The sequence below is a fragment of the Anopheles arabiensis genome, chromosome 2 (genome assembly GCF_016920715.1).
Source record: "Anopheles arabiensis isolate DONGOLA chromosome 2, AaraD3, whole genome shotgun sequence".
Taxonomy (NCBI): Eukaryota; Metazoa; Arthropoda; class Insecta; order Diptera; family Culicidae; genus Anopheles; species Anopheles arabiensis.
The window spans coordinates 105,192,173-105,216,094 of NC_053517.1; the positions used below are offsets into that span (position 1 = coordinate 105,192,173).

General features: G+C 47.5%; 3 protein-coding genes across 4 annotated transcripts in view; 2 read left to right on the forward strand and 1 right to left on the reverse strand.

The window, feature by feature from the left end:
• The first annotated feature begins 54 nt into the window (after positions 1 to 54).
• LOC120895881 (translation initiation factor eIF-2B subunit beta) lies at positions 55 to 1,379 on the forward strand. Its single transcript, XM_040299589.1, has 3 exons — positions 55 to 205; positions 269 to 1,186; positions 1,252 to 1,379. Exons 1-3 carry the CDS (start codon positions 129 to 131, stop codon positions 1,322 to 1,324), a joined length of 1,068 nt encoding a protein of 355 aa, XP_040155523.1. The 5' UTR covers positions 55 to 128; the 3' UTR covers positions 1,325 to 1,379.
• A 204-nt stretch (positions 1,380 to 1,583) lies between these two features.
• LOC120895471 (SAP30-binding protein) lies at positions 1,584 to 3,261 on the forward strand. Its single transcript, XM_040298904.1, has 2 exons — positions 1,584 to 1,822; positions 1,896 to 3,261. Exons 1-2 carry the CDS (start codon positions 1,700 to 1,702, stop codon positions 2,769 to 2,771), a joined length of 999 nt encoding a protein of 332 aa, XP_040154838.1. The 5' UTR covers positions 1,584 to 1,699; the 3' UTR covers positions 2,772 to 3,261.
• The window catches only part of LOC120895470, a 78,187-nt gene continuing 57,161 nt past the window's right edge, over positions 2,897 to 23,922 (reverse strand). For both annotated transcript variants that reach the window (XM_040298903.1, XM_040298901.1), the window contains exons 7-11: positions 21,910 to 22,164; positions 17,785 to 17,868; positions 9,796 to 10,322; positions 9,400 to 9,732; positions 2,897 to 9,306 (exon numbers count right to left, since the gene is read on the reverse strand). In XM_040298903.1, coding sequence (XP_040154837.1) covers positions 4,957 to 9,306; positions 9,400 to 9,732; positions 9,796 to 10,322; positions 17,785 to 17,868; positions 21,910 to 22,164 — 5,549 coding nt within the window. In that variant the 3' untranslated portion in view covers positions 2,897 to 4,956. The remainder of the gene's footprint in view (positions 9,307 to 9,399; positions 9,733 to 9,795; positions 10,323 to 17,784; positions 17,869 to 21,909; positions 22,165 to 23,922) is intronic.

Below are 23,922 nucleotides of genomic sequence, written 5' to 3' on the forward strand. Positions count from 1 at the left end.
TTGTGACGTTTCGTTTGACAGTTGAACGTTCACGGCAATGTGGCGTCGTGTAAGTTGGCCTTTAGTGTGAAACGTCAACAAACTCGCAACAGACGGCAGAATTGCACAAAAACAACAATTTTACCAATATGAAAGAATTGGCAAAAGATTACTCCATCGTCCCTGTGCAAGGAATCGCGGAATTCATCCAGGATGTACGCCTTCGGTAAGACAATTTAGCGTCACACGTGTTTTGGATGCAATAATCCCTCCCATTGCAATTTTGCAGCAAAATCTCGGGATCGCTTAAGCTGGCATCTCGAACGCTGCGGCTGCTGATGGATCTCGTGTCGAAAGAAACATGGGACACGGCGGAACAACTGCTTGCCCTGATCCGCAACCAGGGACGCTTTCTGGCCGAAGCCATCCCACACGATATCGTCGTCGCGAACACCATCCGGCGCGTGATGAAAATAGTCCGCGAAGAGTACGATTCCTCCCGCGTGGTACATTTCGACGACGGGCAGAGCATACTTTCCCTGCACAAGCTGGTAACGCAAGGGGCCGATCCGGAGCGGGACGACTACTCGAAACCGATGCCGGGGCTGAAGAACGCACTGGTGGACCATCTGTTGGAAGTAGAAACCGAGCTGGAAACGACGGGCGATAGCATTTCCGCCCAGGCAGCGGAACACATTCACTCGGCGGAACTGATCATGACCATCGGGTACTCGCGGGCGGTCGAAAAGTTCCTCCGCAAAGCGGCCGAAACGCGCCCGATCGAGGTGGTGGTGGTGGAGTGTGCACCGGACTGTCGCGGACAGCAGTTGGCGGCCAATTTGGGACGGGCCAAGATTCAAACTACGCTCATTTCCGACGCAGCGATCTTTGCGATCATGTCGCGCATTAACAAAATCATCATCGGCACGCATTCGGTGCTGGCAAACGGTGGGCTGCAGGCGGTTTGTGGCACGTACAGCTTGGCCCTGTCGGCGAAACATTTCTCCGTGCCGGTGATTGTGCTGGCCCCGACGTACAAACTGACGCCGGTGCATCTGTGCAACTACGAGCAGGGTGATTTCAATATTCTGGGCAATACTGAGGCAGTGTTACCGTTCGAAAGCTTAGCGGCGCGGTTCACGAAAGCGTACAATCCGCTGTTCGACTACGTGCCCCCGGAGCTGGTGACGCTTTTCATCACGAATAAGTATGATTTTGGATGGAAATATCAAGTAAGATGGGGTTTTAATAATCTTTTCTCATCCTTTGCAGTGGAACAAATGCACCTTCCTACATTTATCGTTTGATCGGCGAGCTGTACCATCCAGACGATAATCAACTGTGAAATACAACGACCAGGTGAAATACGAATTCAATAAAATGTTATGGAATCTTTGGAATCTTCTTCTACTTTTTCATGTTGGATAATTTGTAAGAAAATTGCATTACTATTATAGTTTTCCGATAAAACTGTTCGTAATTGCATTTTTAAATTCATTTCACATACCCTACACGAGCATGAACCATTAGCCTATACACAAACCCTCGGTAGGTTGGAACTGTTGTAAGGTTCTGCCATATGTCAAGCTCGATTCCCATCTGTCAAACGCCAGGAAAAGCGAGAGTTTGTAAACAAAAGCAAAGCAGATCGTGCGTACAAAACATTCCGCGATTTTTAATCGAAAAGTGTAAAAAACCCGCAACAAAATAGTTTTCCGGCATGAGCTCCAAAAACTCGGCGCTTGCATCGCTAACTGCCACCTACACGGACTCGGAAAATGAGGGCGATCGTCATTCGGACGATGATTCACCACAGTCGGAAGGCGGTAGTTCCGTCTCACAGGTTCGTGACAACCCCGTGCTGGGAGGCACTCTTCGAAATGTATCTAATAACCTTTTGCTTGTCACTTTTCCAGATTCGCTCCCGCCAACAAACGCCGCTCCGCGACATGTCCGAAAGCTCGGGCACACCCGTCACGCAGACCAACACCGCCAGCCTTCCTCCGTTCAAATCGGCCGAACCGAGCGGCGCAAGTGACAACGGAACGCCAGGGCCACCGCGCAAGAAAGCACTCCGGCTGGTGAGCTACATCGACGATACGATTGTCGACACGGACGAGGACAACAACTCACCGGAGCGGAGCGAACACGAGGAAGCACCAGAATCGGAACACGAGCCCGAACCGGAACGGAGCCCTTCCCCCGAAAAGGTGGACCGGGCGAAGCTGTACGGCTTTAGCCTACCGCCCGAACCGAAAGGTCGCTGCTCGCAGGAGCTGCAGGACAAGATTGCCGCCCTGTACGAACGGATGAAAAACTCCAACATGGACACGAACCGCATCATCCAGGAGCGCAAAGAGTTCCGCAATCCGAGCATCTACGAGAAGCTGATCCACTTCTGCGACATCAACGAGCTCGGGACGAACTATGCGCCGGAAATATTCGACCCATCCCAGTGGGGCAAGGAATCGTACTACGAGGAGCTGGCGAAAGCGCAGAAGGTCGAGATGGAAAAGGTGGAAAAGGCGCGGAAGGAGGCGACCAAGACGGAAATACAGACCGGCGTGAAGCGGGTCGATCCGGACGAGTCGAAGAAGCGCAAATCCAAATGGGACCAACCGGGCGTGCTGGGAGCGGCGCCCGGTATGCTCGGTGCGGCCGCGGCTGTCGCGATGGCGAACGCACTGAAGCCCGCGGGCATTATACAGCAGACCCTCACAACGACGGCCACCGGGACGAAGGGCACGGTTATATCGGCGTTCGGTTCCCTTCCAAAGAAGCCCAAGGTGTAGTGGTCGTAAGTCGTTCGTCGCGCGGTGGTTAAAACAAATAGGACAAATAAATGTAAGTTAATTTCAAACAAACAAACAAAAAGTCAACATTTCGGATCGAATATCACGTACTGTATCTGAAAAACTATTATTAAAACCAGCTATTTATTCGTTTCAGTTGCATAAAATCAATTACATTCGTATTACAAAGAGAGATAGGGGAGTTTCTTAAGCTAAAACATTTCATTTTGCGCCCCGTTTCGTTAAATAACAAAAGCCAAAGGCAATCCTCTAATCTTAATCCTCTGCTTTCGTTCCGGTCTTTGAGCCAGCACTGTACACGGCTTCAAAGCACACGTGGTTCGAAATGATGAGCAACTTCAGGCATATTTTCTTTTGCTAAATCTTACTTAGTACAGGAAACAATATTTTTCTCTCTCACTACTCCTGTCTTTCACCTCTCCGTTAAACTTTGCAGCATTGGCTACGATTTAAATTACATTGAAAAAACCAAAAACTATTTTCAAAATATTTTTTTTAAACTAAAATTGCATATCTTAAGGCTACATAATAATAATAATATTACCAACAATAGGCAAGACGACAAAACGATAACAGAAAGGGTGAAGGAGAACTGAAAATTAGCGTACAAAAACAAAAACAAAACAACAGGAAACTAACGAAGCACTGTTGCTTCGGAAAAGCTACAAACACACAAGTTGAATAAATATTTGTGTAATATGATAAGAATTGCTAACAGCTTAACTACTAAACTCTACTTACTACAATCATACCGAGGAAGCAAGGGAAGACCATTCATTATTAAAACGGCTTTTCTCCTGCTAAGCTTTCCCCAGTAACGATTGTTTTATACGGATTTTTTTGGCAGGTACTTATGAAGCTAACGTCGCCCGAAATCCTTTCCCATTCGGCAAAGGATTCAGTTGTGCGCAATGCATCACACCGTTACATCACGCGGAAGGTTAAAAACTTACTTAAACTAATCCAACTTAACAAAAACAAAACAAAGGTCACGTGTTTCCCCACTACACGTAAAACATAATAGCCCCAAACCATCGGCTGGTGTAAGGCCATCTTTTGGTATTATAGCCGTGAAAACTACCATACCGTCTCGATAGATGCTACAGACTTAACTTAGAAACAAACAAACAAAACTACCCACCCAACTGTTCCCACTTATGTATTGCACTCTCTGTCCACTCTACCCTCGAAACGCGAGCACGCTTCCTTATTGTCTAGAAACCTTAACACGGATGTATTGTTATTGCACATATCCGGCCTAGTAGTGTAAATGCAGACGAGCCGATGCATCCTCCAGGGATGCTGGAAGGGATGGCAAGCCGTACAGATACGTTAACACTAGAATGTCCTTAAAACAAAACCTAAGCTAATATTGCTACGTTTTTTATTATTGCTGGAGACTTGCAAGTCTCGTATCACATTCGATGCTAATTGAGTACATTTTTGCTTGAAATTCGAGAAGAGGTCAACAAGCATGAGATAAAATATGAAAAAGGCTTTAAAAATTTAGTAAGAAAATGAAAACAAAATGCAAGTAAAATCAATAAATGATTTTCAGAAAAATAAGCAAACAAAAAACAAAGAAAAAGAAGCAAAAATGTACCATAAGCAGAAGAACTCAACACTAGTTAAGCGCAACGAAAAATCACACTACCAAACACACACCCTTTCACTCTTTCTCACACGCACACACACACACTCACACACATTCATCATCCACTCTCTTGAATAAATATGTTAACAAAATAATGCTTAAAACACTAACCGATTGCACAGTTGCCACTGATTGGTTTACTTAAAACAAGCTACTACTTACGATACTAACACAAAACCCTAACCCTAATACGGCTCAGATCCAGCGGACATACGCTTTAAAACCAACTCCCCCCAACAAGCTTGGCAGGGCAGTGGAAGCGAGACCGTCTCACGGATAAGCTCAATACTTGTGGAGGTACAATAACTCAATAATCTCGAACAGTGTGCGTCCCCGTCGGGAAGGAGTATCCCCGAGGTGTCGAATGTACAGGAGAAAGTGTCTTAAACTTAAAAGTTGACATTGCGTTTAGCTCTTACTTGCTAGAGTTGTGTTTTTATCTAATAGGAATGAGAAGGAGTCAGAAGGACAGAGTCAGCCATATCGCACATCAGACAGAGGACACTGCTCTCAGTGCACTGCGGCCGCCATTGCACGATCCGCACCCTGTGCCACTGTTAGATGCGCAGGTTTCCTTATGTTCTTGAAGAACACCGAATGCGTTTCGACACTTTCCGCACCCGATTCGGAGATATCGTCCAGATGCGAGTCAAGATCGTCCTCGTCCGAGATGCAGGAGGCATCATCACTACCATCGAACTTCTCATCATCGGACGAGTACACCCGTACACTGATCGCGTCGGAGGTGTTGAAGAACACACCGTTCGGTGGCATCTGATGTCTGCCGTGCGACGGACCCGGTTCCATCTCCCCTCTTGTGCTCATGGCCACCGTCCGTGCGATCGTAGTCAACGAGGAAGAGGGTGAGCTAGAGGAAGGTGGCGATGGAGGTGGTGGCGGGGGTTTGCTTTGGGGCTTCTCGATCACCTTGACCGCACTGCCCGGCTTCTTCGTGGGAATGGTTGCAGTTGGTGGTGGTGGAGGTGGAGGATTCGGTGGAGGAAGTGGTGGCGGTGGTGATCGTGGGCGAGCGATCGATTTATCGTTTGATCTGGAGCCGGCCCCAGAAGAACCACCGGTCGATGAGCCGCTCCGATTGGTGCCGGTTGCATCTGGTGTTCCTGCGACGCCTCTTTCGTTCGCTTCCTGCTGCTGTAGGGCACAGATTTCGTACTTGTTCTCCTCCAGGATCGTTCCATCGGGACTTGCACCAGCCGAACCGTCCGGTGACTGGGAGCTAAAGTTGAACCGCTCGTAGAGCTTCTTTTTGCCATTCAGCTTTGATTCACTTGAATCGGCACTCATGTAGCCGCTGTCCTGCTCCTTTGTGCTCGATCGCGAGTTACTCCTCACGATCGTGATGTTCGGGCGAGAAGTCGATGGCTTTTCACCGTCTTCTGGTGATGGTGCACCCTGCTGTCGCTTCCGATGATGGTGATGATGATGGTGACGCAACATTTGCTGCTGCTGATAGTGTGATCCATACGCACCACTACCAGACGAGTCATCAATCAGTGAGGAAATGCCCTCATCCTTCTCGAGAATGTCGGACGAATCGGATGTCTTTTCCAGGTCCTGATCCCCTCCGGACTTCCCATTGAACTTCGCTGTCGCTATTCCGATAAACTTCTTCCAGGCATTCTTCAGATCCTTGGACTTTTTGACGCGGTCTCTCAGCCCCATTGCGATCTGCATCCCGTTGGAGGACTGGTTCAGCTCGACGCGGAACACCTTCGTGGTGGTTGGTGACGCCGATCCAGTGCTTCCAAGCGGCATCGGTGCACTGATGTCATAGATGGAGGGTTTCTCATCTTCACTGTCTTTCGGATTGATCGACGGGCTGCTCCGATTGATCGGGAAGCTATAGTTGGAGAGCGTTTTCGTGGATAGGACCTCGATCTTATCGATGTCCTCGATGAACTTCGCCTTGCTCATCACTTGCTGGTGTTGCTGCTGCTGCTGTGCCTGCCGTGTGCGCAGATCGTAGATCTTGCTGTCGACCTGCTGCAGGAAGTTCTTGCTGTTCATCTCCCCAAGCGTCATGTAGCTCTCCAGTATGCCACTCAGCTCCGACTCCGGTTGCTTCTCGTCGATTCGTGCGTACTCCGACTTTTCGCTAATGTACAGCGACTGATCGGTCGGGTTCTTGTGCACGTGACTGTACGGTGGAAGCTTGCCCGGGGAGTGACGGCTCTTACCCCCACTGCCACTACTATTGCTCGCCCCAGACGCCGTCCGATCGTTGTCCGAAATGCCCGTCAACTGTGTGGAGTCACTCTCCGCCGTCAGGCTATTGATCGACTCGTAGTTTTCGCTGGCAGTGCAGAAGTTAGGCTTCGGTGCCGGACCAGTCGGTGGGTTTGATAGCTTTTCGCTGTTACTCCAGCAGCCCAGACTCTTCGGCGCACCGCCATAATCGTCCACCTTCTTCAGCTGCAGCCGCGGATGATCGTACAGAGCGGTTTGGCGCGGTCCAACTCCAACTCCACCACTCTCCGGTGGGATCAGATCCGGCGGTACCTGTTTCGGTGCCGGTATGATCGCCTCACCCACGTTTGTACGCTGGCGGCGCGAATGTCGTGTTTCGAGCGTCAGCAACTTCCCCGACTTTACGTCCAACTCGGCCAGATTGGTCAGTGAGCTTCGTACGGGCGCACCACCAGCCCCTGCGACGGCTTTTGGGTTTTTGGATTCGTAAATCTCGCGCAAGCTGCCGAAGCTCGTCTCGTGCTTGAAAGACCCAGTAGACTTCAGGACAAAGTGACTGTTCAGATCGGCCGGCAGGGAGGTTAGGTTGGACGCTTCGACGACTCCTCCACTCCGACTCCGCTCACTCTCCCACACGTTGCTGCGATGCCGACTCACAGCCGCCGTCGACCCGTGCTTCTTCGGCTTGCGGTCGAGCGTGTCCGGCTCGAACTGGTCGCTGTCCGTCGCGGATAGGTCGCAATCGTCCGGACTGTGCTCCACCTCGATCGTGATGCTGCCCTGAAACGGCGTGTCGCACTTGATCTTCGGTATCTTTTTCTTCGCCCTGCCGTTCGCCGGCTGGTCCTCAACAACTGTCTGCGGAACGTCTTCATACTCATCGGACCGGATACTGACGGCTGCGCGTTCCGTCTTGATCGTGTCAGTATCCTTTCTAAAACCCTCCACCCGATCGTATATGGCATTGCGTATCTCGACCTCCTCCTCGAGCGGTAGCGCTGTGCTGAGGGAGGGCGACGGTTGCGACCCAAGATCGCTACTGTTCGTGGTGGAGGTGTGGAAGCTCATCGGCGTCTTGGAGGTGGCCCGCTCCAGGCTGTCCGTTTCGTAGTCCACGATCAGATAGTGGGGCGATTTGCGCGAGTAGATCGGCGAGTCGGGCTGGTACTTGCTGTACGAGTTCTTGCCCGATCGGTTCCCGAGCGTGTTGCACTCCTGGTCCGAGTTTAGAAAGTCGTGAAAGAACTTCTCGTTCCGATAGCGCTCGTGCCGATCGATGCTGCTGAACCGGCTGTCGGACGAGTCGAGGGCGTAGTCGAGCGACTCGAGCTGTGGGACTGGCAGCCGCTCGGCATGTCGCTCCGACCAGGAGCGGATTTTGCGCTGATCCATCGCCAGTGCTTCGTACACCATGTCCGGCATCTGGTTGATGTTTCGGAGCTTCATCGGTTTGACGTTCGCGTACTGATCCAGCACCTCCTGGCGACGCTTGCTGGTAGAGGCACCGGCCAGTGAAGGTGGTAGAGCTGGTGTCTGATGCACTCTCGCACCTCCATTCACTGGCGGCTTCTTGCCGTGCGCATGGTGATGATGATGGTGGGCTGATTGTGTGTGCACCACCGGCAGCATCTTGTGCGGCATCACCGGTGATGCCTCAAACTGTGGATTGTTGTAGATCTCACTACCAGTAATGCTGTACAGATCGCGCTTATCGTACACCTTGTTGGTGTCCAGGTTAGCGACTGAGTTGTTCGTGTTCTTGATGTACAGCTGTTGGTTGCTCTGCCGGGTCTCCTCGTAGATGAAGCTGCTGTTCTTCATCAGCGCACCGGCACCGTCCTGCATGCTGAACTTGCTCATCTTGCTCACCAGATCCGACTTCAGACTGTGTGACACAATTTTCGGCGCTGAGCTAGTGTCTGAGCGGACCGATTTGCTTGCGGAGGGAATGCGAACGACCGCTGATCGTTCCTTCACACTATTGGCCACGATCGTTTCGTTGTCCGACGTTGACGAACTGTCGCTGTGTAAACTCCCCGTCTTGGATGGGCGATGACCCTTCGGGTGCTTCTTGATGTCCGGTCGAATTGGCAACGAATCATTGGCGGGCGTACGATCATCCAGTGACTTGAGTGACTCCAGCTCCCCTACAAACCCTCCATTTGCAATCCCACCCGCATCGGGCTTCGGTGTTGGCGTTGCTCCATCCACCTCCGACCCACTACCAGCTGCATTGGCGAGCAGGCTTGCCTTGCTGTCGTACAGGTCCGCCTCGGCAATACCATCCCCATGGTTGGACGACACATCCTCCAGCCACTTGCGGATGCTGTTCTGCTTGTCGCCACAGTTTTTACAGTTGCTCGACGGTACCATCACGGGGTCGGCAGCGGCCGCCACCTTCTTCTCGCACCCGGGACACCCCGAGCAGGCACTCTTGCGTGAGCTGTCCTTGCGCGAGCTGATCAAACTGCTCCGCCGGCTGGCCGGGGCTGTCTGGACCGCGGCATACGTTTCCGATCCGGCCGACTGCTGCATCTCCTCCGGTATGATGTTCAGCGAGGGCTGAAACCGTTTCGCCGACATCTTGTACTTGGCGATCGTGATCACCTCGCGGATCTTATTCAGAAACTCGATAGCTGCCGGTGGAGGTGACTGGGAATGGAATAAAAAGAGTACATTGTTATCAGAATGTACATTGAATCAGATTTAATGAACTCATTATGCCATTTGAGTGCAACTACTTACAACTAGAAGATGTGGTTCGAAGTAGGCCGGATTGAAGTACAGCTTCCGGCGCATCGTACCGTTCACGATAGACTTCATGCTTTCGAGCTTTTCTTCGTTGTTCAGCTCTTCGACAATGGATACATTTTCCTCGGGTAGACACTCCGTATCCTGGCCACCGGCGTTTAGCGGATCCTGCTGGTGTTGCTGGTGCTGCTGCTGAAGGTGATGGTGATGATGAAGTAGCAGAGCGGACTGCTGGGACAGCTGCTGCTGCTGCTGCTGAAGGCGAAGTTCGCCATCCATTTCGGTACGCCCTGAGAAGTTTTTTGGCTGATGTTTGCCGGTTTGCATCTGAAACGGAAGGTTTACTTCATTCCTGTGCACTCTACGGCATCCCTTACCACTGTAACCTACCTGCTTCTCAACGTCGGTCGTTATATCATCCTCAAACTCCGACACCGAATTGGAATTGTCACTGATGAAGCCCGAATTGTCGCTCAGGTTCGGGAAGTGTTTCAGCAGCGGGTTGTTCTTCACAATGCCCATCTCCTCCGCGTGCAGACCGACGTTCGCGAGGCCCCGGTGCGGTCCAACCGCTGGCCCTCCGCCCTGTCGCTGGCTACCGCCGAGCGCGTTACGCCCAATAAAGCTGGCCCGTGCCTGTCCACCGAACGGGCTGACGGCGGCCGCGCCCATACCGACCCCGAACGTGACCTGATCGTTCTGCTGGTAGGTGGAGTAGTCATTCTTTAGCCCGCTGCCATCATCGTTCGTGCCCGATCGGGTCTTTCGCTTCTTCATGTGGATGTAGAGAAACACTGACGCGATGTAGATTAGCCCCAGACACAGACTGCAGACCGCGATCACGATGTACTCCTTGGTGGAGAGTCCGGACTGTTGCTCGATGTGTGTCTCGGATGCGAACGATACCTCCGTAACGTCTGTAAGGGCAGATGAGATGGAAGAAAATGGTTATACATGCAAGGAGCCGAACAAAACTGGATTAGCTAATGATGAGTAAAACTGTTATACAAGTACTATGTAACTGTTATACGCCTCTTTGTTGTCCTTTTTTGTTGTACACTTGAGTATACAGCAACAAACTGCAAAACTGAAACTGTTATACAGTATGTATAAATCTGTTATACAAGTCTATTTGGTCGATTTTGACAATTTTTGTATATATTTTCTGTTACAAACTATAGGTAAAGATTGTGTTACTGACTTTACACTGTTTAATGAGCCATTTTTGTTATTTCTTAGATTTTAATTGATTTCTCTGTTACAAAATCCGGTATCATCCATCGACCCAACCAATTCCCTTACCATCAAAGGGGAAAAGTCACTTGATTTAAATTCCCATCAAATCACAATGCTCACTCAACCAGCACCTTATGTCACCATTGAGTCGAGCGAGCTTATCACAAAAAGCCCATAAAATGATACATTCCATCGCCTCCGAAAAGCCACACCAACTCCCAAAATTGTTTTCCACTCATTAAATCCTAATCATCCCCGGTAGCTCGGTAGTGTACGGCTCGGAAGCAAACTCATTAAAAAGCCCTTTCCTAGCACCCTCGAAAAAGTGCACCGGAAGTGTGATTGAGTTGAAAGCCTCAATGGTTACGCACTGGAAACCATCGCCACGTTCCCTTTATAGTCGCTCCATTGGCAAACATTCCGTCACACCGATTTTCACTCGATACATTGCGGATAAGCGTTTACATTATGAGCGCTGCAGCCCGCCCCAAAATAGTGCTGAAGTGTTGATAAATTGTGCTTCATTGGTGCCCGACGATCGGTTCAGAGAAGAAAAGCCCACTCTACTTCTTGCTCTACACCGGGTAGTCAACGCATTGCATCACCGGCTGGCCGACAATAGGTGCGCATTGGAGACCACGTGCAGACCACCATCGATTATTTCACTACACCGCTGCTGCTGATAACGTTATCGTCGCTGTGCTGCTGGCGAGCTGTCTGCTGTGGAAAAAGTGAAAGCTTTCAGCGAAACTGCCCACCCGGGGGTTGAGTAATAATATTCATAATTGTGTGATAATACTCGAACTCGACTGCCAGCAGCACCAGAGAGTGTATGCGTTTTCCATCCGGTCCATGGGTGCAAGTGAAAAACAGCTTTTCACCCCTCCCAGATGCGAGAAGGTGTCTGCGCGGTGTCGCCTTGGGAAACATCCCTTTCTATTGCGATGGTAGCGTTGACCACCACGCCGTCGCCCTAAGCTACCCGATGTCAAATGACAGTAAAATGGCAGTGCGGACAGTGTTTAAAATCAACCTGAAAAACTCGACTGACGTGAGATGAGGCGGACTGGGACCTGGGAGACCAATTTAAAGGTGCGTGATTTACGATCGCGAATCGGTACCGGTACTCATCACACTCTACCTGAGCTGGTGGTGATAATGTCTAACACAGCATGAACGTTGTGGAAGGAAGGAAGCGGAATAGTTGAGTGGCGGTGTCGTTCACACAATTAGCATAAGCTGTGATTTACAAGCGGGAAACCTCTCGTTGGCAGTGCAGGCTTCTTCGAGTACGGTACGGGAGTGTTCCCGCCTGCCGCTCAGGAACGGGCGGCATCGTTACCGGGCTTGAATTATGACATTGGCGCGACCCCTTCGCTTCACCTCACGTGTATCGTTTTCTATGCTCTCAGGTCAGCAAGTTTACAGCAGACAGTAAAACTGTAAAGAAAATACACGCTATGACACACCTGACGAACGTTAGTTTCATTTTCATTTAATTTTCCCCCTCGGGTTGCTCCAAATGAAAGTGAAATTTCTTCACCAGCAACATAAATATGCTCGAATTGCAGGTGAAGTGAAGGCTCGCATTTGGAAATAAGCTTTTCCTCTCCATCGCACCCCGTGCAAAGAAGCTGAGGTGGGGGATGGTTATTTTTGTTTTGTTTGTTCGGTCATCGTTGTTTTCAAAGGAGACCGCCTTTTCCACCCACCAAGAGCCGCCGGTGTGTGGAAGTGGAGGATACAATATGCAAAACAATTCCAAAAAAGAGAAGGAAACAATCAGACAAAATTTCTGCACAGGTGGAAATGAGAAGTGGAAATGCATGATTGCATCATGGTGGAGGAGCAGCAGCGCAACAGTAAGCTTTTTGGCGGCATCATCTTCCGTTTTGTAATTGGTCGCTGCTGTTGTTTCCGGTGCGGCACAATATTATGCAAGATTGGTACACACGCGTACGCAGGCTCTTCTCAATGAAGAAAATACCTAGCAGATATAAGAAACATTTTTGTGACTTTCATTTTCATCAATCCAGAGAAGAATTGAACGTAAGACCTGTGGTTTGCAAGTCTAATCGCTTGGCATGACACTATGGGGCACTTCGAGATGTTGCCTATTAATAGCGATACAGATAGTGTGTCAATGCTGTTTAGTAAAATATGTTGCTTCTCCTTATTTATAGTATGAACTGAATAGTTGTTTGAATACATCAAATTTAGACAGTTTTCTGTATTATAAATTTTAATTTTCTTTAGTTTTCGTTTCAGTAAAATTACTTTCCTTCCACTCAACGCAATCATAAGCGCTCAATATCCATTCAACCCAAAAACAGCTCGGCATTCCGTGTGCCAAAATCGCCCTCAACCGAGCGGTATCTTAGTCCGCCCCATTATAACCTCATTTCCCGGCCCTAATAGCTAAAAATCGCTGCTTTACGGCCCCATTCTGCTAAACGACTGCCCCGACGTTCGCAATCCCCGTCGAAAGAAAGAAAAAAACGGAAATAGTTATGAAATCGCCTCAAATCAACGCAACGGGGTTGATACGGGGTTGTCAAATTTGCACATCACTAAAATCGTAAGCACCCTCCCCTCGAAAACAACAACAATCCCAGCAGTCTAATAAACGGGCGGAAAACAGTGTTTAGCTTGGGTGTTTTCGCCCACTTACAAGCGAAAAACACAAGCTCGTATTACCCGACCTGAGAACAACTTCGAATGAAACAAACAACAACAACAGCTCGCTTCCCAAGCGATCGTTACGAAATGGACGCGCGCCGTTGGGTTCTTGCCGTTTTGCGGTAATAATATTCCAATTCCGTTTTCGTCAATAAACAAATAAATGTTGGGGCAGTATAAATAAGAAAAGGCCTGATATTAAATGGGCTTAAAATCAAGGCCATAAAGATAGCGTGCGTGGCCTCCAAGGCAGATCGGGATGTACCAGGGAAGCCTAAGAAGAGTTCAGTCCGATTTGTTCGGTTGGTAGTGGTTTCAAATTTGTACCAAGACACGCCGGAATGCAAATGCAGCTTTATGCTCCCGCATTGTGCTCCACATTAGACCGGTTGCATCACTCGAATCGAAGGAACATTGTAGGAAATGGACGCTTTCTTTCACTGCCCCTGCTAGCAGCGGGTTGGGCCTGAATGTTTCTCATCAAATATTATTAATTAAGACACAACCGGATTCATGGTTGGCCGTTACATCGATTTCTACCCATTTTAAAGCTGCTGCAGACGCTTAACTGGGAAGAATCTCGCGAACGTGAACGTGAAGCTACCAGACCAGACTGTTGACTTACGCATAATTGGCCGTTATCTGCTGGGGGCTGCCAGGACACCGTCTGATGGTGGACGAATTTACAACACTTTCAACACAACCAGCCCATCAATGTTGGGATCGGGTGGAACGGTCGTAAACAATCCCAGACCTGTGCCTGTTCGCCTCCCTCCTTTCATCTGGCCCTTTATCGCTTGTACGGTGTGTTCTAAAATGTTTGATCCCTCCTGTTTGATCTAAATTCTCGATAAAGCCCGCGGTGATGCGAAGGAATTTATAACACCTCAACGCTGAGCAGCCCGAATCCGCTCGAACCAGTTCAATACATAAATACATTTACGACCCGGCGTGATGTAGCGCGTCCTAATGACCGATCACCATAGACCACTGGAATAGCGAGCTATGGCTACGGTGGAACCCATGTTTGTGCCAATCGGATCGGAACGTTGAACGTTGTAATAGGCTTCAAGACAGTAAGACCCCTCGTTTAGCTAAACCATGGGCGCAAGAGAGCAAGAGACGAACCTCCTTACAGCTTGCCCTGTACAAGCTTTACTTCACGCCCCAAGTAAAAGCACTGTTTTACACCATTTCGAATGGGAATAAAACAATCTCCCGAGGGATGCAAAAGATGGCAGAGGAAGAAATTCCTTCTCCCTGATGAGCGGTTGCAAAACGATACCATAAATTAATAGCGAAATTTATTGCACCCAATCTAAGGCACGAAGGCACGGGGCTGCACTTACTACATGCGTGCGAGGGACGGCAAGAGGCACAACCATCTAATTCGATGCGATTGAGTGCTCAATAAATGTCCCGAAGGTTGCAGTTTGCCTGCTCTCCGGAAATCTTGCGCCGCTGAAACGATCGTTTACTTAGCAATCCGCTTTATGATCGATGTTTTTTTATGCGTGATGAAATGGAATACCTTTTTAGCGTGTTTTTTTATTGTTTGATGTTTAGATGTAATATCTGCTTGAGTGCAATTAAAACTGATCGAAAGGGATCGTATTGGATCGTAAGACCTTTTTTTACAAGTGCTCCAGCACGGAGCTTATGAATTAATCAGTTCGAAAGCGCTAAGACAGTTTTTGCTCCAATTCTTCCCCATTACTTTGTGTTCTGTTCATTCACAAAAGCAATCAACTTGAGGCATTCAACAGCACTGTTTGTACTGACTGCTTCTGTCCAGCAAAACACACCAATTTATCGCCTCATTGCTTCCCGAATTGGAATTTCTTCGCACAAAGTGACGGCGTCGACGGCGCTTCCATTTAACCGCAACCAATTTCTTACGCACACGTCATGTGAAGCCAGTCGGTAAGAATGGTGGCAAAACGAATTGACCCGTCGCTTGAGTAAGACGTATCATAAAGTCACCCCTAATGGGCACAATAAAGCTGACAAATCACCTTCTCTCGCGCGGTGTGGCCAGGGGTTCGTCGCTTGCTCGCTTGCAGCCAAGTCAGTTCCCGGGAAGTAAACGCGTCACCTTTCCACGAACGAGAAAACACCCCAAGAATGCGGCGTCGTGACAGTGTCGCACTTTATTGGCCACAATCGTTCTGACAATTGCCTTTCGCCCCCGGTTCCCCTGCCACCCTTTTTCCAGAAGCGTTTTGTATGGCTGTGTAAATGATCTGCCACATATTCATTCGTGAGAGTAATTGCTTGCACGGTTGAAATATGAAACCACGTAGGACAGGGTAATAGGACGAAGGGAAAGACATTATTGAACTGAAGGTATAAGAAATGGAAACGAGCGAACAGAGCGAGACCATTCATAATTTATGGCCGGACTGTAGTGTCCACCACACTGGAGGAGGTCAAACACGATCAAGTGATTCGGCCTTTTTGTCGTTCGTCTTCGTGTCGCGGATTCGCGCTCTTTTCCTTCGCTCCAACAACACATTTATTCGTTCTTCTTTCGGTAAGTACAAGCGTAAAACCGTATGAATGAAATTCCTTTCCTGGTCTGGTACTTTAATTTCGATCGACCGATTTTGATCGCTTTTAGCGGCTTCGTACGTCACCGGCGAACCTCACTTTCGCGAAACATTACCAAAATCCGGTAAACAAAAATGGGGAAGATGTTTTTCAAGAAAAAAAGCAAATGTAAGTGAAATCGGGAGTTTTTTTTACTCCATTTGAACAGTCAAACTTCCCTTTTGCAGCAAATGCGGCAGCAGTACACACGTGCCGGTGTACGTGGTCGTTTGATTTCTAAACGATCGTCTTCATTACCGCCTCCGCAAGGAATTGGGGCCTCAACCTCAATCGAAAAAACCCCTTTTCCCCCCGACCATCTGTTGATCGAGATTGAAAGGAAAGGTAAAAACGGTATGTTAAACTCACGTACGCATATTATTAGTATATAAAGCAGGCTCTCCCTCCTTCCGCGCGCCGCTTAAATCGGCGCTTGAAACCGGAACGGACACTAAAGTTCAGTTCTTCCTAATTTAGCGACCACATAATTACCATCCACCAGAGAGATAGAGAGAGCGAGAGAGAGACCTGCGCGTTTCTCCTGCGCTAATTGGGGTCTTCGATTTTTTCGCTTTCAATTGCCCCGTTGCGTCCTTTCGGAGCATCTTCCAAGTGCAAGTTGCTTACGATCGAACCACAAACCCCGCAACCCGCTTCCCCCCGTGTGTAATGGGAGGCTGTTGGCGAGATGTGTGGACCACAAGCCACAGTCACAGCCTGCGTACCACACGGCCCTTTTGGGTGCCCATGTGCGGGAGGATATTTGCATACAATGTTATTATTACTGTGTTTTTGCTTTCAACCGAAGAGCAGCAGATGGGTTTTCTTCATTTCACGTCTTTTCGTCTTTCCATCTACCTCCATCCCCCCCTTTTCGGTGGCAAACAAGCCACCGACAAGCAGAGAGGGTCTATGCCGTCCCAAGCGCAAAGCAAATATATCAATTACATGATTCAGTGAGCATATTCGCGCGGTCTTTGAGGGTGGCCTGACTGCTTGCCTGCCCAACGCCGCGAGGGTGGCGCACGATCACACTAAGCCGTCCGATGAACCTTTATGAATGATTATTATGTGTTTGTGGCTGCGTGTGTGTGTGTTTGTGTGAAGTTGGTGTGGTTTCACTGGTGTTTAGTGTTTACACCATCATTTGGCTTCATCGTTTTCCCATCGCAGCAGGAAGTGATTATAGTGCTTCTGTTGAAGTGGTTGTTTTTAAGTAATAACGTAAACAATGCGAAACAGGTACAGCGGTTCGGTGGTATTTAGTGGATTTAGAAATGATATTTCTATACATCAAAGTAAGACAAGTAGAAATTAAAGACAGGATGCATAGGGATTTTACACTTTTTGAAGTGTATTTTGATCATAAAACACGTAACAATAAAAATGATAAATCTTAATTTCAGCAAAAAAAAAAGCAAATTTTACACTAAATAAAGTGTCAAAATCAAAGCTAAACACTTTCTTCTGAAGAGACATTCCATAATCCATAACACAAAACAACAAATCGGTTACTAAACAGCAGCGAGCGTCGCTTGATCCAAATAAATTACCAATAAAGAAGCTCTGTGATGTGATGCTTCTGCAGAAGTAGAGCAGTAAACAAAACAGAAAAAGTCGTAGAAAGCACATTTGCATAAAAGCCGTAAAAGCAAAAAAAGAGATAAAATAAATTAACCAAACACCTCTCGTGTGCAATGAAAGTAAATCATAACCTGAAAACAAACAACAAAAACACACACACAGCAAAAACTTCTTGGTGAGCAAGGAGGAAATGAAAAACAAAACACAAAAAACGGTCTCAAAATCGAGAACGAAACCAAACAAGCCGCAAATCCAAGTATAAGCATAACAAAAGAGCTACAAAACACTTACTGGTGACGTATTTGATCGGTGTCCCAACGACGCGGAAAGCGATGCACGGTGTGAAGATGTTTTGATTCGGCATCTGCATGTCATCTGCAAGGTGGTGGAGAAGATGGTAAAGCAAATGAGTTGAAAATGGGGAGGTAAAATAAAAGCATGTAGAATGTTGGTAAGCAAGGGGTCGAAATTAGAGCCACAGCAAATGCAACTGAGGGGTGAGCACAAAAAAAGGGGCGAGGGTTGTGTTGAATTTATTACTACAACACCCGCAGCCGACACGCGGAGCCCGTTCGGTACGCGTTGGTGTTTTATTAATTGTGTTGCCGGAGACCGTGCGCGATGCGATCGTATCGATCTACGAGTGCTTTCTTGATTGGTGAGCAACGGAAAGGGGTTCGTCGCTTGCAGGTCGGTCGTTTTGCTCGTTGCAGCTTTCTCAACCGAGAATGGAGTAATAAAACCAATCTGATGATGCACCATTCTTTTGGGTGCTTCTGTTGCTGCTGTTGAGGTTGGGGCTGCATCTACTGCACAATCAAATGCAATTGATTCATGTGCACAGAGCGTTGTGTGTATTCAAGAAGGTCGCTGCACAGTCTTTCTCTTGCACGGTGGCACACAAACGCACACACACGAGGGGGTAAGATTTTTGGTCAACGATACAGAACGTATAAATAATAATTTTCTTCATCACCGTAATAAATTTTGCTAATTTTGTGTGAAGCTCTACTTCCCGGCTACCCGCAGCTTTGATGGAGGCGGAAACGGTGTAAATTGAAATTAAGACGAAAGATAACGAACGGTGCAAGATGCAACAGCACAGTAGTATATGCACGATGAGGCTACTGCATTGGACGCAGTATTCAGCGTGATCACGACGCTTTTTTACAGTTTAGCAACGTATGAAACGGGAAATTGGATAGTTGATTATTGCGAATAATAAATCATAGATCGCCATACAGAAGAAAAAAATCCATTCAGTGCAAAGATAGACCCAGCATATTAAACATAAAACACACAGCAAAAACTGTGACAGAAATGGAGACCTACAAGGGCGATAATAAATAGAGCAAAATTAATATCACCCCCAACGGATCCCAGGGATCGCGTTTCGCATTATTAGTGGCGTACCTTCGGCGTGCATGTTACCGTGATTAGGCCTCGAGGAAGGGCACCCAGGATGCTGAGACTGGAGGAACGGAAAGGAGGAAACAAACACACACACCAAAAAAAAAAAACGATGCCATTAACCAGTCGAAACAGATTGCACATCGCCGATGGGCGGCCGCCTACGAAATCAACGAGAACATATGACGGCAGTACATTTGCATTCCGCCATTCCGTGTTGCGCACGCGCGGTCCGATGCGCTTCAGCTTTGACGCTTCCTCGAACATGCCGCGCTAACGGAATGGTACGGCAATGGTCTTCCTTCATCATTCTAACTATCGCTGGCGGCGGCAAGAAGTAAGACTTAGTAGCAAAACTGGCCATACCTGCAGCCCTTGGGGCGGTGAGGCGCAGTGAAGGAACGACCAAGGGAAATATAGGGGGAGCTCGTAAATAACTTACACCACTGATTACAAAATATCAACGGTGTCATCCGTTTTTATCGCACCATTTGTTTGCAAGTGTAACGGACCGGAGGGTTTGCAGCCCGAAGCGTTGCAGGAAAGCGAATATTATATGGCACGCTTAAGTGTGTAGGATTTCTATGATGAAAAGGGATATTGGGTTTGGTGCCGCAGGGGTGGTTAGGCCTGGGTGGTGAATCGGTGTGATGAATTTATGTTTGAATTGCTATTGATAGAGGTAAGGTAAGTGCTTCGGGGATGAGCGATCGTTTGCGGAGGATCGTTTTATTGTAGTTAATGTGTGCAATGTATTAGAATGTATTTAATTGAATGAGCTATTCATAGCTGGCTCGTTTAAGCTAAGCGATAAAGCTCATTCATTACGAGCATTAACATATTATATTTGAAATTTAAATTTAGGATGAGAAATCAATATATTGTCATTATAATGAATCGAGTTCTATTACCATCTTTTAGGACATTATTTTGCTCCAAATTCTGAAGAAAATCTCTGAATTGTGTTTGAAGATACTTCGAAGAATATCCGACAAGATATCGGAAGAATAATGCCTGGAGATTGTTTGGAAGTCATTGGGCATTGACGTAAGATTAAACCTCCAAGGTCCTGTAGTCATAATAGGATCTACTATTAGATGTATAATGAGATGCATCTGTAGGCTTTAGGGCAGTATATTCTATACATTTTTAGGACCATACCAGCAATATGATGCCAAGAAATGTCCAAAAGAGCAAAATAGAAGTACGCCATAACAAGAACTCATGAAGAATAAATTTCACAATGTTCCTAGATTCGAAACATCAACCGGGAATATCTTTATCTCCCGGTCTACATCATTTGGAAACGAGTTTCTTTGTACACTGATAATGCAATAGAATTACAAAAACGAAAATCGACTGCTGCAAATCGTAAATTGATTGATCAATGATTTATATTCCCCTATTCTTCATTATTCATACCCATGTCGGTAGAGCCATCACTCATTGGTGCCAAATGATCTATTCAGCCGCGCCAATCGGCAGGTTCGTTCTAGCACTTCCGGCGACTTCTCCTGCATTCAAAGTGGTCATGGGGAGAGGGCGCGCGCTCGCGATGGGTGAAATATTGTACCCAGCGGGGCAATCATATGCGGCAGCTGATGTTTATCTAGCGTCCGGTTACCTTCTGGCCCTATGCGATGCGTTGAACTCTGGTGATCTAGCGGGCAGCGGGTATCACGCATGCGCTCCGCAAGTGTACAGTAAGCTCCAACAATCTGTTCTGAACAATTACCATCACCAGAGGGTACTGTTAAGGTAGATGAAAAAAACAACCCGGTTGCTCCAAAACCGGGCCACATGAAAATGGTCAAAATGGGATTCAAATTATTCCTCAACTAGATTGCTTTTGAACTTATCCACACATGAAAAAAGCGGGCAGGCTGTTCTTATCGATTTGGCGCAATCAGGTTGGAAGGCCTCGAACAATCAACACCGCTTGATGTCGGCAGCACCGGCAGGAATAAGGAACGGGAGATAGAAAAAAACGTGTACACAAATATAATTTACCCCAAGTATGGCACGTGTGGAGCGTGACCCCCCGAAGTACACCAAAAGTCCACCGCAACGGCAGACAAGAAACTGAACGAGAAATAAATAAATAGAGGACGCGATAAGCGTCCAAACAAGTCTCATCAAAACGCCACAAAAGCCCCAAGAGGAGGAGGGCTAGGTGTGTAACCCATTTACAGAGAATACACAGAGAGATAGAAAGAGTGTCTGGGTGGTGGCAAGCGCGGCAAAACAAATTCCACACTCCGCTGAAAGCCAACTAAACCTAATGAATTTATGGAGCCAAAATAGCCGAGCACTTTGACCAAAATAATAGCCCCCTTGGGGAGGAACAGCATGGTGAAAGGGGCCGTACAACACGAAAGGTAAAACAGGTGCCCTTCTGTTGCTTCCCTTTCTGCTGCTGCCGCTGCTCCGACGCTGCTCCAAGGTGATTCATCATAAATTTATCGCGCTTTCCGCACCGTGCGCCTTGGCGGGTTGGCGGGTTCATTGTCTAAGATTAAGATTTGACATGAGCTCGGGCTTGAGCGCGCGCGCGTGCGCGCGCCCTCACCGAGGGAATAACCGACCCCAGTATTGTACAAGTATTGTCCGAAAGACGCAAGCGCGAGGGGTGAATAAAAGTAGGGAACGTCCCTCTGGCTTTGCACCTCCTGGTCGTTTTTCTTCTGTATTCCTTTTTGTCCACAAGTAAGTGGAAAATCACAAGCGGTTCTAATTATTCCCTCCGCACCTCCGGGCACTCATGCTCAGGCGAGCGTGCGATATTGTAACACCGAAGGGCTTTTGTAGACGCACCGGGGCAGACCGGCGCGGTGGCTCGAAAGCGCCAGCCCGGAACGGCAACTAGCGACCGTGGTGGAATTGGAAATTGTAGAATTAATAAAAAGAACGGTTGCACTGCTTTGGCTAGGGCAGAACAGTATCTCCGGCTAGCGCCTTCAGGTGCTGTGCTGGGTGGTGGGTAAACTTATGCCTATACTAGCGTACCTTGATGAAGGGCGGCTCGGCTTTCCTCCAGCAGTAGGCGCGGTGTCATGTCGCGGCACATCAGATGCACCAGCACTAGCCGGCCCTGCATGCGCTGCCGTAGCTCCGGCTCGCCGAGCCACTGCAGATAGATGCGCCCCTCGTCACGAAACAGCCGAAACGGGACGTCCGTGTCGATCGGGTTGCGCAGCTCCGCCCAGCCGTTGGTGGTGAGGTACTGGGCGGCTGATACTGCACACATCGGCATCTTGACACCTGTGGAAAGAGTTGGAAGGAAATGTGGAGAGTGATTAGTGTGTGTGTGACAAACTAGTGACAAGTGAGGAGAAAAATGATAGTTTGACAGAAAAACTGATTGGATGAGTACACACAGGAACTTGATGATTAAGAGTAGCAAAGAAAGCATAATAAAACATACATACAATTTTGCAATAAAATATACATAAGTTTATAAAATTAAAACAATCAAAGCAAGAAAGAAATAAAAAAAGAAAAGAAACACAAAACGAAAAAAAAGAACAAAATCAGATAAGGGATCATTTTTATTTGTATTTTTAAATGGTAATGAAGCTTTCGCTTACTAATGTTTTTAAAAACAGTGTTGCATGTATTGAATGTTTTTGTTAAGCCTGTGTCCTTTTTTTTCGTTGTTTGATTTGCTATTCACCAAGTTTTTGTTGAAAAGTTGTATGTTTCTCTTGTGTTTTTTTTTATGAAATTTCATTTAAATTAAACATATTTGCACCTCTTTTACCTTCTCCAAATTACTTCAATTTAAGTAGGAACTCAATGCGATGTTGGTGCAAATTTATCAATAATTGAAATAAAGTTTTGCTTTTACCCGCTTTTATCGCTGACCAATAAATATGCAAATTCTCGGTGCTTTATTGAGACATAAATTTCCGATCCCAACAGCACCTAATTGAAAACTTGCAAGAAGCAGCTTGAACCATAAAGTGCAACAGCACCATCACTCCTTCATCGCAACAGTCGTTTGGTTCCTGGTGCACCTCATCCCCAACGAAACCCAGGGAAGTGAATTGAACTCGAACAACAACAACAAAAAAGGCAAACTTAAACACATTAAATATCGTTATTCGGCAGCCGAAAAGAAGGTAGAACAAAACTGGCCTCCAATTGTAACAGGGCGATAAAAAAAGTATATCGTGCCCGAGCACTTTCCAAAGTAATGCCATACGACACGGCACCAGCCAGATCGGTGTGAAAATCGGCAATATCGTGCAAAAGCTGGCTGCACGTTTTATTTGGCAAACCCCTTTTAGAAAGTGCAGTTTATACCTGGATGGCTTGAAAGAAACGCCCCGCACTAGTTTGTGTGGCTTTCGATTATGTTTTGCACCAATTTCAGTAAAATGTGTATTTTAATTTTCTACAGCTCGTTGTTTCTGTTTTGTTTTCTCGCTTGCCAATGAAATGTACTGTGTGTCCCTGTTCGTTTCTGGTGTGCGTCGTAAAACCGTCAGGCAAACATGGGCCCGGGTCGTCGCATCGGCGCAGCTTACGTTCATTATCGATTTTATGAGTTCTGCAATTTATGGAGCAGCCAAGAAGCGCGCAGAGATAAGAAGCGCTAAGTAAAACCGTCCCCAAAAATTCCCCAGTTCAGGTTCACGGTGTTAAGTGAAGTAATTTAGGGACCCGAGCCAGTGTCCTTAAACCTGATCATCATGAACGTCCATGGATGATGTTTTGATGGGTGTTCATTGGGGGAGCAACACCAACGCACCGGCAGCAAGTACTGAAAGTTTGTAAACAACCTTCACTTTGGTATTCCGTTAGGTTCCGTTTTTTGTGACGCCGAAATGTATACCAAAAGATGCCTCAAAGCCAATCCAAGCATCTTGAAGGTTCAATAGATTTAATGTTTTTTTTGCTTTCCCCATTTTTTTAAACTTTTTTGTAATAGACATCTTTTGTTGAGGCATCTTTTGCTCATATCCCGGTACTCATATCCCCCTCATACGGTACCTCCCGGTTGAAGTCTTCATTAAA

Bases quoted from the DNA above. Each gene is read 5' to 3' on its own strand.
- LOC120895881 (XM_040299589.1), top strand. From the start codon at position 129: ATGAAAGAATTGGCAAAAGATTACTCCATCGTCCCTGTGCAAGGAATC. The intron at 206-268 runs GTAAGACAATTT...GCAATTTTGCAG, and splicing joins ATCCAGGATGTACGCCTTCG to CAAAATCTCGGGATCGCTTA. The intron at 1,187-1,251 runs GTATGATTTTGG...CATCCTTTGCAG, and splicing joins ACGCTTTTCATCACGAATAA to TGGAACAAATGCACCTTCCT.
- LOC120895471 (XM_040298904.1), top strand. From the start codon at position 1,700: ATGAGCTCCAAAAACTCGGCGCTTGCATCGCTAACTGCCACCTACACG. The intron at 1,823-1,895 runs GTTCGTGACAAC...TCACTTTTCCAG, and splicing joins GCGGTAGTTCCGTCTCACAG to ATTCGCTCCCGCCAACAAAC.